Below are 14,902 nucleotides of genomic sequence, written 5' to 3' on the forward strand. Positions count from 1 at the left end.
TTCAAAATGAGCGCCTTTAGATTGCGCACAATTTAGCACTTTCGCACCCATATGTTGCTTGAGCACGACATATTTTTTTCTCTTGAATGCACTTCAAGCGGCATTTGAAAAATATATTTTTATAAAATCCAATTCTTATCCGATCGACTTGGGGATAGTATAAACATGTTTGCCATTAAATGTTTGCTTTCTCTAATAGCCACATAGCCTATTTGGGAGAACGGCATCATCGTGGTAAGGCCATTGTATTGTTGACACGACGCGTGTAATCAATGTAGTTTTTAATTTGGTGCCGGTCTAACGCATTCTTGTGTGACATTTTATAAATATGTCCTTCTAGAACATTCATTTGTGAACACATTGGTACAAAAATTAGGTACGTACATCGAAAATTAAGGTCAGAACAGTGAAAAGAATATACACTTTTCAATAGGTGTTTCGCCGATCTTCCGTCAGGAGTGAGGTAAGAGGTAACACTTCATCCACTTCCCACACTCTTGAGGGTGGGCCGCGATCATGATTCTACATTTATATGCATATTTCCGTGTAGGAAATTTTATTGCGGTGACAGTGATACTAAAATTAACGACGTAGAACAATTCTGGGGTTGATAAACATGAAAAGATCATAAACATTTCAGCGCGGTTTGGCGCTCCCTGCTAACGATCGCCATAGTTTTTTATTTGGTGCGGGTCTCATGTCGGGTTTGGTGAAATTTTACATATATATTCCTCTAGAGCATTCTTTTGCGAACAAATTGATACCAAATTTAAATACATACATGGAATATTAAGGTGAGCAGACCGAAAAAATTATAAACATTTTAGCGTCGCCGCGCGGTCGCCCGAAACGAACGGCGCACAACAGAAAGTACACAGTTTACTCCAGGGAGCGCGTTATTCTAATAGATAATAAATAAATAAATAAATAAATAAATTTTTATTCAGGTAAGGTACATACATACAAGGTAAGATACAAAGTTGATGGATTTATAGATAGAGCTAGTACATACAATGCCTAAAGCCACTATTACGCAAAGCGTTTCGGGCAGGAAAAACATTAAAGACTAAAACTTAATACTAACTGAGTTTAAAGTATAAAATGCGTTGAGAACAAATAAAAATAAAAATAAGAAAGGGGGAAACATGGCTGAAAAAGCAGCACAAATACAATTAGGTCGACAAACAGCGTTGTTTAAAAAAACAGACATGGGTTGACAATGTAATAATATTATAATACTATAATAATAATAAATAGTAAATAACTTGTAATAAAAGGAGCCCAATATTTTGTTTGCCGACTGATACGGTTTTCATCGTAATATATTTGAATGCATAGAGTACACTACAATATTTTGTTGGTTTTATTAATATTATCACTGCACGTATTTAATAAAAAAATACGATAATATGATAACTTTCCAATATTTGCTTCTTTTTTTTAACAAGCATAGGTATACACAATGTGCTGCTACCTTATTCTATATGAAAGCTAACAGGGTGTAGATAAAAAAAAACTAGCTGTAAGTTCATCTAATATCCCCATCTCACAGGATGGTTAATCATATATATATTTGCTCCTCAATTTCGAACGAGAAGCAACGGGATCAAATTCAACAAGCCACAGTGTAGGACAGAAAACAGGAGATGCTTTTTCACCTATAGGGTTGTAAACCCGTAGAACCGCCTACCCGCCGAAGCCGTAAACGCCAAAACTCTGGGCATTCAAGTAAATATTTATATGACTGGGTTTTCTGGGACCAGACTAGTTCAAGAACTGAGAGGTATGAGCTACCAGGAAAGGCTACGGGAGCTAAACCTTACGTCCCTGGAGGACAGAAGAGTACGGGGAGACATGATTACCACCTACAAAATTTTTAGGGAAACTGATAAGGTGGACAAAGACAAACTAATTGCCATGGGTGGAACACGAACAAGGGGACGCAGGTGGAAACTTAGTACCCAAATGAGTCACAGGGACCACACTAGTCATGAATACTGGTAGCAGTAATAACTCACTAGTCATGAATACTGGTAGCAGCAGCACCTTACTAGTAGGGAATACTGGTAGCAGCAGCACCTTACTAGTAGGGAATACTGGTAGCAGCAGCACCTTACTAGTAGGGAATACTGGTAGCAGTAATATACAACACTAGTCAGGAATACTGATAGAAGTGGCACCTCACGAGTCAGGAATACTGGTAGCAGTAATACCACTCAAGTCAGGAATACTGGTAGCAGTAATACCTCACTAGTTAGGAATACTGGTAGCAGTAATACCTCACTAGTTAGGAATACTGGTAGCAGAAATACCACACTTGTCAGGAGTACTAGTAGCAGTAGCACTACACTAGTCAGGAACACTGGTAGCAGTAACTCTACACTAGTTAGGAATGCAGGTAGCAGTAATACCACACTAGTCAGGAATACTGGATACCTGATCAACCAGGCTGTGACTCATACGTCAGGCTGCGAGCAGCCGCGTCCAACAGCCTGGTTGATCAGTTCAGCAACCAGGAGGTCTGGTCGACGACCGGGCCGCGGGGACGCTAAGCCCCGGAAGCACCTCAAGGTAAGCCCCTCACGAGTCAGGAGTACTGGTAGCAGTGATACCACACAGGGGACGTTTGAAAGAACTTTTTCAGTGTCAGAGTAGTTAACAGATGGAATGTATTAGGCAGTGATGTGGTGGAGGCTGACTCCATACACAGTTTCAAATGTAGATTTGATAGAGCCCAGTAGGCTCAGGAATCTGTACACCAGTTGATTGATAGTTGAGAGGCGGGACCAAAGAGCCAGAGCTCAACCCCCGCAAGCACAACTAGGTGAAATTATAAAGGGGTGCTGCTATAGGACTATAGTGTGTGGTGGGGGACCTTAAAGTGTACTGTTAGGGCCCTGTGTGTGGCGGGGACCCTTAAGGGGTGCTACTAGCTAGGACTTTGGTGTGTGGTGGGGACCTTAAGGGGTGCTGCCAGGATCTTGGTGTGTGGTAGAGACCTTAAGGGGGTGTAGTGGGGATCTTGAGGCGCGTGGTGGTAAAATGGCGTATGGCGGGAACCATGGTGTATGGCGAGAGGCTTTGGCATGTAGCTGTCACCTTAAAAGATGCGACTAGAACTTTTCACGGTCCATAGGAAACATGAGGTGTGATGGGAATTGTAAGGCGTGATGAATTAGTATTATGAAGAATAGGCTGGAATTGTAAAAGGAAGGAGGGAATCGTAAAGGGTTGGTGGCAATTGTAAAGTGTAGCGGAAATTTTAATTATATAAGGTGGCGGGAAGATTGAACTGAGCTGGCACGTCACTTCAGTATATTAGTATTTGCGGAAAATTTAAATACTGTAGGCTATTAACGAAAATAAACCTCCAGACATGTTGCTCCTGTACTGCTATAGCCAAGCAAGAGTTTGTTAAGCGCCAAGATGTCAAAACTAACATTCATTATGGCGTTAAAATTAAGATAATGAGTGTTAATTGTGGCGGGAAGTTCCAAAACAAATGAGTGGCGCCATCTGTAGCTGTATATAAGAAATGCGCGCCAAGTGTGTGTCAACAGCACATGCGCTCCTGTGCCAGGTAAGTCCACTACGAGCTCACCATAGCCCGTGCTACTTGGAACTTGTTCCGAGTAGCTGAATCTATAACAACAAGTGCAAGTGGGTCACTTCAGTCCGGTCTCCAGTCAGGTGAACAGGTGCAGCTGACAACCGGCCCAAGTAAGGTAAGAGTAGTGGAAAATTTAGCAGTTTTATTGTGTTAATGTAAGCTGTGAGAAGGAATGGCAAATAAAACAGTCCAGATGAATGAGTTAATGTTAAATCTTTGGCCGAATAGGCTGTTGTCTGGTAATTCATTGTTCCTTATTCAAACTTCTACCCAGTTATTCATTTCTCGATCCTTACCCGTTCGCAGGGTCGTTGGTCTTCTGTTACTAGCAACAAACTGCGTGCTTTTAAGGGTAGCGTGTCCCCCATGGCCTTCCTACTACCACCGTAACCAGCAGTGGGAAACGGCTCTAGCAAGGTTACGCATTCGTCATACACGTTTAGCTCAGGGGCGCCGCCCTGCTCCTTATTGTTCAAACTGCATTGCCCCTCTTATGGTCGTGCATATCTTTGTTGAATGTCCTGACTTCCAGGTGCGTGTCTTGCTTCCCAACCGTCCCTCACGGTCACTTGTCTCTCTATAGAATCTTTGGTGAATCAGATACCTTTGATATCGTTCGCCTTTTGCATTTTCTGTTCTCGTATTGGCATCCCTAGTGATATTTAGCGCCTTTCGGATAACCCACATATTTGATGGTGCTACATATAGCCTTTCCGGCTTGGTGTCTTTTATTTGATAATTACTTACTGTCACAGTGTAGTGTAGAGAAAAAGCAGTTACAGCCCTGCTCCTGTGCCAGGTAAGTCCTCTACGGGTTCACCATAGCCCGTGCTACTTAGAGCTTTTTGTTCCGAGTAGCTAAATCTAAAACAACAACAACATGGAGAGAAAGCTTGGATACGGGAGATACCAGAATCACTTAAATAAAATATATGGAACACCCTCCACCCTGATCATCACTGACTACATCAGTTCACAACGTCCCTGTTGATGGCCACACGTGTTGACTCTGGTGCCTACTCTTAGCTTGTATCTTATTTCACAGTACTGTTTACCTGCTATTGTCAATGTGTGATTTAATATTCCTTATTTGCTACCTCCCTCATATTGCTGATAGCAGAGGAGAAACGGGACCAAATCTCTTACTTAAAGTGTCGATAGAAGAGGGAATTGTTAATAAATACAGTAAAGGCAAATTATCAGACAAAAAATTGCAAATATGCGTTTTGTTGTATGCATTTTCAAGGAAGAAAGGCAATCTGAATATGTACTGTACATCTTATTCTACTAAAACATCTGTAATGTAATGGCATTATTGAAACCAAATTGTGAGGGCAAACAGCACTGATATTCCAGAAAAGTTCTACATAAGTTCATTAATCATGATTTTGAGTAATTTGGAGACAACTTATAAGGGCAATGAGCTAATAATCCAGCCCATTCTCTTGATTTACATAACATACACAATGCGAACCCTTGCCATCTATCTAGCCTAACCTACCGATGAATAGGAAACGTGGATATTTGTGAGTTGTTACTTTTCATAGAACTCTGTACGTTTGGAACTGTAGCGTACAAAATGAGACTCATTAGTTGAGAGGACGGGTTAAATAATCTTTAGGTGAAGAACCAGATTTCTCTCGAGTTTTGCAAGGAGAAACGAATGCTTGCTTCCAATCACTGGGAATATACCCCATCCACCTTCACGCAATTTTTAATAGACATCAGATATAAGAGAATAGAAATTGGGAGGTGGTACAACATTTCATAATATCTCTTCTAGTCTCACAGACAGATTTACAGAACAATAAGGTAGATTTTGGGTCGGCTAGTGTAAGTAGTTATGTGAAGAATGGTAATTGGAATAAAATCTAAAGACAAAGATTGCAGTTCATAAGCATACTTTAGAGTGAAAAGGTATGTGTTATATGGGCACCATAGCTTATAGAGCGGAAACATGCATCATGAGTATTCGTGACAGATATAGGGTAATCAGTCAAGAATCCAAAACAATGAAAGGTAGAGGTCATGTTCGGGAAGTATTTGCCAGCAATTTTCATAGATCTTTTGCTAAGCACAGAATGCAAACGAATGGCAATAAAAATCCCTCGAAAGTCAAAAGGCCACTTGGGAACAACCTACAACTAACAATCTACGGAAATGACCAAGTATGTGGAAAGAATGTGTAGATGGTAAGGCCAAAAAACTCTACAAATATCTACATGTGAGACAAACCAAACCTCCAAGAGTGGAAAAACAATCAAGGTTTCCCCTCTCTGGTTACCCTCTCAGAAGAACTTCTCTCACAGACGCAGGACTAGAAATGGAGCCATCAGTCGCTCTAAAACCATTGAACCAGATAAAAGGAAGCGCGTGAGCTCACGGGAAACCCCGAAACCTTAGAAAGCCTAATGCTAAACAACATACATTGGGATATGAAGAAGACAATATTAACCGCAGGAAGTCATGGACGTAGCAACACAGTAGGCATATTCCAAGGGTATTCGAAGAGAAAGTAGGCTCTGCAACCACCATTAAAATCCCGTAGGGAAGCTGCCATAAAGTCTCCACCAGCAACAGCAGACCAGAAAGCGGTCGTGGCTACCAAAAACCAAGGGTGATAGCCAAGAAGCTGTCTATCTAATGGCCATGGCAGAAGTTTGAAGTTTGTTGCACCCCACCTTTGGTAAATATGTACTGTACATGAATTCAATGTTAGATATGTTATTCCATATTGACAGAACACCGAAGAAATGGTAGCAGCACCAACACTCAAAGACATAAACTGCAATTGCTGGGAAAGATTGCGAGGTCGCCGCCAGAGGCACCTGTTAGGCCACGGCCAGTGCCAGCAAATAACACAGGCCATAGAGTGGAATAACCCCGCAGCTACCAAAGTGAATGATGGGGGGCAAAAGGAATGACCTTCAGTTATTCAGTGACCTTATGAATGATTGATTTTTAACATTAGGGTTTTAATTCAACCATTTGTCAAATAATCCATTTATTATAGAAAAGAAATATCACAGACTATATTTTGTGAGTATTACACTGCTGTATTGTTTGCCAATTTTATAAATAAGCATGAAGTACTGTATGAGCAGGCATATTTATTACAGTGGTTATGCTTATAACTTGCTCACTTTCCACTGTATCCTCCTGCGCTCTGCTGCTGCTCCTGTTGATGTTCCTTGTTAATGATGCCATTCACCCACTCACGGAAGTGTTGGACATCAACATACACGCCAGGCACGTCTTTCTGACCACAGCCAATGCCCCAGGCGGTGATGCCAGTGAGGACATAATCGCCTGTGGTGGGATCCTGGCAGGCCAGAGGTCCGCCACCATCACCTTCGCACGCGTCCTTGTTCTCTTCACCTCCAGCACACATGAACGATTTGTCCAGGATGAAGAACTTGCCCAGACGAGTTTTTCGTAGTAGATTCTGACAATCGTTACGGTCCACTACTGGTACTTCGACCTTCTTCAAGATCACTTGATATTGACCGCCATCGAAAGCATCCTTACCCCAACCCGTAGCAAAGCATCGAGTTCCCTTAGGAATTATTTGTCCATGATTTGGAAGACAAATTGTGTTGATATGATACTTGAATACTATGGGCTCACTTAACTCTATCACAGCGATGTCATTGTGGACGTTTTTGGGATTAAATAGTGGGTGTATTGTAATAGATGCCACATTTGCGTCGTAGTACTGCAGAGGTTCTTTATAGTCGTCGACCTGCCACTCACCGAGCCGTACACGGAGGTCTTGTGGAGTGAATCCTTTAACACAATGAGCTGCGGTCAGCAGCCAGCGGTCACCGATTAGGGAAGCACCGCACTTGAAGGTGTAGTTAGTGAAAAAGACAATTCCCTGCCAAGGGAACTCGCCGAAGTGGGTCTGATAGTAAAGGAGGTCAACATTTTTTATGCGAGTATCAAGAAGCTCATTGCGGACACCACACTTTCCTGCAGCCACGTAGGTTTCATCAACCGGTGGTAGTTTTGGGTTCTGGCAACAGCTTCCGGGAGATACAAGACCAGTACCGCTTAAGCGACACTGTGCCCATTTGCCGCTGCTAGAGTAGGGGAGGAAGGCACCAGTGTTATCGAGAAGCTCTCCTTGGCAGAGGATCTCCGGCAGACATACAGAGTTCTCGGGACAGCTGTCGAGGATGGGCTCACTTGGCTTCGGGGGAGGGTAGCAGCACGCGCCCACTATGTTGGGGTTGACGTAACATGCCTGGTGATGTAACACATATTTATTCATCTAATACTTGTTTTCATACATGCTAACATTAAGAGTTTAAGATCTCGAATTAAACGTCTTGTATAAAAAACGCAATCCAATTTTATATTGCAAATTTTTGGGGAATTTACTTTTATATTTACTTTGTGCATGTTTTCATAGATTAACAAAATTCTTGAAAATAAATAATTGGGCCATTTATGTGCATGACTTATTGTAAGGATACAAGTGTATTGCTTAATAATTTAATGAAGACTATAATCCATTAATATTCAACGGAAGTTGGGTATTAATGAATTATAGTCTTGACAGTCTTGACATTATAGTCTTGACATTGTCAGTGGGGGGTAGGACAAGAGGTGTAGGATATTGGCAACAGGGGTTGGACATTGATAAGAGGTGTTGGATATTGACAACAGGGGTTGGACATTGATAAGAGGTGTATGATATTGGCAACAGGAGTTGGACATTGATAAGAGGTGTAGGATATTGGCAAGAGGGGTTGGACATTGATAAGAGGTGTAGGATATTGACAACAGGGGTTGGACATTGATAAGAGGTGTAGGATATTGGCAACAGGGGTTGGACATTGATAAGAGGTGTAGGATATTGGCAACAGGGGTTGGACATTGATAAGAGGTGTAGGATATTGACAACAGGGGTTGGACATTGATAAGAGGTGTAGGATATTGGCAACAGGGGTTGGACATTGACAAGAGGCGTTGGATATTGGCAACAGGGGTTGGACATTGATAAGAGGTGTAGGATATTGACAACAGGGGTTGGACATTGATAAGAGGTGTAGGATATTGACAACAGGGGTTGGACATTGACAAGAGGCGTTGGATATTGACAACAGGGGTTGGACATTGACAAGAGGTGTTGGATATTGGCAAAAAGCACAGCGAGAAAGTGAAGAGCGCAAATAACAATGGGAGAGCGTGGCTGGCGCCCCAAGCTTGGCTGGGCAGTGAGCACTCACCGAGTTGGAAGGAGGAGATTTAGTGCCATCAGAGTAGCAGAGGTCAGACACGAGGCAGGTCTCTCCTCCCGGGCACGTCTTGAGGGGTGCTGGAGGCGTGCAACACTGGCCTACCTCCCCGGCACCGCCAGACACATAGCACGTCTGTTACACGGAATACTTTCATTAGATCTAGGTGCTCACACGCGTAAACTTCTCAATACGTAAGTAGTCCAGACGCGGTAACAAGGTACAGTAGAGTAATTACCTGGTATTCACCAAGGGGGTCGACGGTAATTTTTCCGCCGCAGGAGCCCGTCGCCACACACTTTTGTGTTCCGTCTAGCGAGCATTTCTCCAGCGGTGGGAGAGGGTCGCAGCACACACCTACCACAGTTCCCTTGCTCACGAAACAAGGCTATTGGAATGGAAAGTGGAAAATTAATTACTAACCATATTTTGCTAACCCTGCACGATCTTATACAAAAAATTATTTTCACATTTTAATGATTATTCCTTCCTCTCTAACCGACTGATTAAAAACTTAACAATCTGTAAATGCCTTTTTACTTTCCATGGAATAACTGAGATCTAGCAGTAGATTTAGTAAATACACCTAAGAAAGATAGTGTTATCTTGAGTTTATCTTGAGATGATTTCGGGACTTAGCGTCCCCGCGGCCCGGTCCTCGACCGGACCTCCTTTTTGTTACACACCCCCAGAAAGCAACCCGTAGCAGCTGTCTAACTCCCAGGTACCAATTTACTGCTAGGTAACAGGGGCATCAGGGTGAAAAAAACATTTTGTCTATTTGTCTCCGTCTCCACCGGGGATCGAACCCGGAGCCTCAGGACTATGAATCCGAAGCGCTGTCCACCCAGCGGCCAGGCGCACATCAATGTTATTAAGTAAACATTGAAAAGCATGACTGAAAGATCTTAGCTTATGGGTAACGATGTGTATTAGTGTTACACCTGACGGCTCTATAGAAATAGGTGGAAGGTGTACCGGATGCTCATCTAATATATTTTAGCGATCTTTTGTCGCTCAAACCGTACTGGCCACTGAATACTTAAAATACAAAAGCAGTGGAATACTGTGATTCACAGAGTGCGCTCATGACACTGAATGAACAGAGTAGTAACACACAGAAAATAATCAGTGATATTCAAAGGAATGTTTTAGCATCAAGTGAAAATAGATTTCAGATATATATAATTCCTTTCGATATACAATCACTTGTTGGCATCTCAAAGCATGATACTATTAAAATGCTTGCAAAAAAAACTGTAGTAGACCAGCAGTAGAAATTTATATGGGCGTTTGGGCAAAGAGCAGTAACAAAGAGAATACTGGGATGAATACTTGATTAAAATCTTACTGAACTAACAAATTCACAAACACCTGAAAATGGTGGCAATAAACTTTATGATGAATACCGTGAGGAGACATTTATATATGGAACTATTAGAGCAAGCGAGGTTATGCCTGGTATGCCAATATGATAAAGCTAGCTGGTAGCTTTATCATAATTCGTGTGTCGAATCACAATACATCAACTTTTAACAATTCGACAAAACGAATTATTAAATTATATGTTTAAGAGATATGTAGCCTTGTCCATGGAGGGCAGAACAAATATGCTTATGGTGACCAGACCACACACTAGAAGGTGAAGGGACGACGACGTTTCGGTCCGTCCTGGACCATTATTCTCAAGTCGATTGTCGACTTTACAATGGTCCAGGATGGACCGAAACGTCGTCGTCTGGTCTGGTCAACATACTTTAGCCACGTTATTGTGACTCATCGCCTGCTTATGGTGGTAAGCAATGCGCAAATGAATGGTCACGTCTGTAGCAGAAAAAATAACAAATCTTACGGAATGGACTCTGATGTCGATGTTGCCAACGCCGTCTGTGGTGAGGGTGGTGCGGGCGGTGCACTGGGCCTGGGTGATGCACGTCTTGGGACTCGGGCACGTCTGGATTGGCTTAGGCGCCGGCGGCGTGCAACAGATTCCCGCCTCCAAGTTGGGGCCCACAAAACAATCCTGAACACATCATGAACATATTAACGCATAGTTCATAAGTTTCGTAATATATGTAGCAATTATGCTACATATATTATATGCGTGTTATGACAAAAATCACAGAAAATATTAAGTGACTATATGTATAATGATGCGACGTGGCCGCCCTAACCTTATATTTGCCAGCGGCGTCTTTGACAATGGTGCCGTCGCAGGCGCCTTGAGCTACGCACAAGTTGCCGGCCTTGCAGGATGGGTACGCACAGCACACAGCCTCCACCGTCGGGTAGTTGGGGTTAACGCACTGTTGACATATATGGCAGATGATATGAGACTAGTGTCCATTAAATCAAAGGTTAATAAGTATAGATAATAATATTTGTATATATAAAACAGAAAGAAAACGCAGTCATGGTTCTCAAACACTCACCTTATTACCGAAGCGGAGGTCGAGGAGGCCTTCTCCGGAGGTGTTGATTTTACCGTCATGGCAGAGATAAGCTGGGACACATTCCTTCGTCTCTTCGCACTTCCCTGTTACCACAGTTTGCCCCCCACCTTGTTGTTGCTGAACATCTACGATAGTACCAGTGCCGCCACTGCCGTGAGCTCCCCCACCTACATCAGCAGAGCCGCCCCCTGCTAGGTGGCCACCACCACCTGCTCCCACATCTACGATAGTACCAGTGCCACCACTGCCGTGAGCTCCTCCACCTACATCAGCAGACCCACCCCCTGCTTGGTGGCCACCACCACCTGCTCCCACATCTACGATAGTACCAGTACCGCCACTGCCGTGAGCTGCTCCACCTGCAGTAGCAGAGCCACCATCTGCTCCCACATCTACGATAGTACCAGTGCCGCCACTGCCGTGAGCTGCTCCACCTGCAGTAGCAGAGCCATCTCCTGATAGGTGACCACCACCACCTGATCCCACATCTACGATAGTACCAGTACCGCCACTCCCGTGAGCTCCTCCACCTGCAGTAGCAGAGCCACCACCTGCTCCCACATCTACGGTAGTACCAGTGCCGCCACTGCCGTGAGCTGCTCCACCTGCAGTAGCAGAGCCACCCCCTGCTAGGTGGCCACCACCACCTGCTCCCACATCTACGGTAGTACCAGTACCGCCACTCCCGTGAGCTCCTCCACCTGCAGTAGCAGAGCCACCACCTGCTCCCACATCTACGGTAGTACCAGTGCCGCCGCTGCTGTGAGGTGCTCCACCTGCTCCCTCTACGACAGTAGCGGAACCACCTCCTTGGTAGCCACCACTACCACCTGCTCCCTCCACGACAGCAGCAGAACCACCCCCTGCTAGGCCACCTGCTCCCACCTCCACGATGGAGCCAGTGCCGCCGAAGCTGTCAGACGATCCGCCTCCCTCCGCGACGGTGGTATGTCCAGGAAGAAGGCAGCAGATCTTGCCGATGCCACCGCACAGAGTTCCAGTGTTCTGCCAAGATGAAGAAAAAGTCAGATCTTGAGGGGTAATATACGTAGCATGTTCTGAAATGAATAAATTTTATACGGAAGAAAAATATATAGCAAAGAAGACTAGCGTGTACATACCTGCTGTGGCACTGGTTCAGGCGTGCGCAGGTTCAGCAGGCCTATCCCACTTGTGTTTATCTCACCATCTACACATAACTGCCACGGCACGCACCCATAGTTCTGTAACACAAGTATAAACAAATTATTTAAAGCATACCACCAACGGTTGATTTTAGAAGTCCAGAAAATGGGTGTATATGTCAAGCCCATTTCGAGGACAGAAATATCCTAAGAACTCCAGCAAGAATGTAGGAAGAGCCATATAGCTATGGGTCATCCAAGATAGTTTAGATTTCTAGGCTTAGGCTCGCCAACAAGTACTTCTGGTAATTTACACCCCATGCTGGAGGTCTGACCAAACGTTTCCTTGTTAGCAAAACTATTATATACCTTACGTCATTATGTAATTTAATGTAAAAAAAACAAGAATTTAATAGTAACTCCATCATTAATGTTCAAGATATGCTCATGCATTTTATTCGGAATAACATATTATCCAAAATTCTTGGCGCGTATGAGGCTTGCCTGAGATAGGTAATGAACAAACTGTAGGTTTCCACTGTCCCTTACTTGCTTTTCTCATGACGTTGATGCAGTAATAAATTAGACCACTATCCTTCAAACTTCGAAAATTTTAAGAAATAAAACTCGTTACTAGCACACTACAAATTTAAATGTCTTCGCCTATAGAACACCGGGTTCAGTTCTTGGACTTATCATGCGACACTTTAATATTCATAGTAGTGAAGCTAAACCTAACCAAAACTGCGAGTAGAGAGTAGACTGCTGACGTATATGTTAACCTTTGTAACATGCTCATCAGTGCCGTAACTTTTTTAAGTAACGAATATTGGTGCCCATTATATGCCTCTGAGCTTTTCCACTACCACTCACATGATGAATATGGAGGTGCACTACCACTCACACGGTGGCTATGGGGGATTATAATCAATGAACTAAACTAACTGCTGTTGCTGCTTTTGATCACCGTAAAGTTATACATGATGTACAGTGTGGACACTGACCTTGCTACAGTCCGCAGCCTGCTGGAACGTGAAGTCTTCTGTCAGTGTCACTCCCTCAGCGCCCTGTAAAATACGGTAGTTACCAATTTTGCTTCAACTGTCAAGTCATCTAAATGACTAAAAATAATCGATTTTTGCAAATGATACCCTGCACCAAAACACCAAGATACATCGTGCAAATTTTACGAGAAAAAAGATAATAATCATTCTTACTTTATCAAAGACTCCTTCATCTTGCCACCAGAAACTGCCCTGTCCCACCTGCTGCTGCTGGTCAGCTATTCCTTCCTGCGCCGCCTGCTGCTTCTCGTCAGCGGCTGCTGCACCACTGCTCACCCCGGGGTACTGGGGCCAGGCTCTGACAGCCCCAATCGTCACCACCAGCAGTATGGACACCAGTACGCCACTCCTCATCTGTTGACAAAAGTTTAAATCTCGATTATACAGTTAACTTTATTTATTTATTTATTTATTTATTTATTTATATACAAGAAGGTACATTGGGTTTGTGAGAATACATAGCATAGTACAGTAATTGCACTCTTGTAAGCCACTAGTACGCGCAGCGTTTCGGGCAGGCCCTTAATCTAACAGATAGTTTTAAGTAGGTGTAGGTTTAAGTAGGTAAGGTTAAGTAGTAGGTTTAACTGTTATCATGTGGGACGGAGTGCTGAAAGATATCAATGAATTCAACCCTATATAGGACTGGGGCCTCGATAAGGCTAACAGGTTCCAGTCCCTGACAATCAGAAAGCAATTCAAGGCCATCTTACTGAACTGTGATATTCCTGGACAGAAGGCTTCTGTCCAGTATTTGTACTCTCACCACACTTAAACAGTCAAACACAGGTTTTAGTGAATGTTTTCATTGTGTGAGGTAGTCCGTCTACCGCCGCCCTCTGGATGGGTGCGCCTTCCACCGCCGCCCACTGGTTGGGTGCGCCTTCCACCGCCGCCCACTGGTTGGGTGCGCCTTCCACCGCCGCCCACTGGATAGGTGCGCCTTCCACCGCCGCCCACTGGTTGGGTGCGCCTTCCACCGCCGCCCACTGGTTGGGTGCGCCTTCCACCGCCGCGCACTGGATAGGTGCGCCTTCCACAGCCGCCCACTGGATTGGTGCACCGACCCCCCCCCCCCTAATCCCAGTACAACCTGTCTTCTTACAAAGAACGTCGCATTTCTATCATATGCGTTACATAAGGCCAAAAATTGTCGTACTTGAAAATGGAAGCGGCTCGCGAAAGTGACGTACTGTTCCGTTTTCTGTTTTGTCCTCTGGTAGGTTAGGAGAGACCACTTCAAATTGACCGTTTTCTTGACGTTGGCAAACCTTAGGAGCACGGGCTGCCCACTGAATGAGCTCACGTTCCACCGCCATTCACTGAATGAGCACACCTTCCACCGCCACCCACCTGTGTCTTCCACTGAATCGGCGCTCCTTCCACCGCCGCCCACTGGGTGGGAGGC

At 44.1% G+C, this 14,902-nt stretch overlaps 1 protein-coding gene across 2 annotated transcripts in view; it reads right to left on the reverse strand.

The window, feature by feature from the left end:
• Positions 1-6,597: 6,597 nt before the first annotated feature.
• The window catches only part of LOC138359272 (uncharacterized), a 34,247-nt gene continuing 25,942 nt past the window's right edge, over positions 6,598-14,902 (reverse strand). Inside the window, exons 3-11 of one of the 2 annotated variants that reach the window (XM_069318396.1) lie at positions 13,648-13,848; positions 13,435-13,497; positions 12,428-12,529; positions 11,286-12,311; positions 11,028-11,159; positions 10,706-10,876; positions 9,092-9,241; positions 8,845-8,988; positions 6,598-7,856 (exon numbers count right to left, since the gene is read on the reverse strand). In XM_069318396.1, coding sequence (XP_069174497.1) covers positions 6,750-7,856; positions 8,845-8,988; positions 9,092-9,241; positions 10,706-10,876; positions 11,028-11,159; positions 11,286-12,311; positions 12,428-12,529; positions 13,435-13,497; positions 13,648-13,848 — 3,096 coding nt within the window. In that variant the 3' untranslated portion in view covers positions 6,598-6,749. The remainder of the gene's footprint in view (positions 7,857-8,844; positions 8,989-9,091; positions 9,242-10,705; positions 10,877-11,027; positions 11,160-11,285; positions 12,312-12,427; positions 12,530-13,434; positions 13,498-13,647; positions 13,849-14,902) is intronic. The other variant, XM_069318399.1, reaches the window with a different exon arrangement.

Source organism: Procambarus clarkii, chromosome 8 (genome assembly GCF_040958095.1).
Source record: "Procambarus clarkii isolate CNS0578487 chromosome 8, FALCON_Pclarkii_2.0, whole genome shotgun sequence".
NCBI classification, from domain to species: Eukaryota; Metazoa; Arthropoda; class Malacostraca; order Decapoda; family Cambaridae; genus Procambarus; species Procambarus clarkii.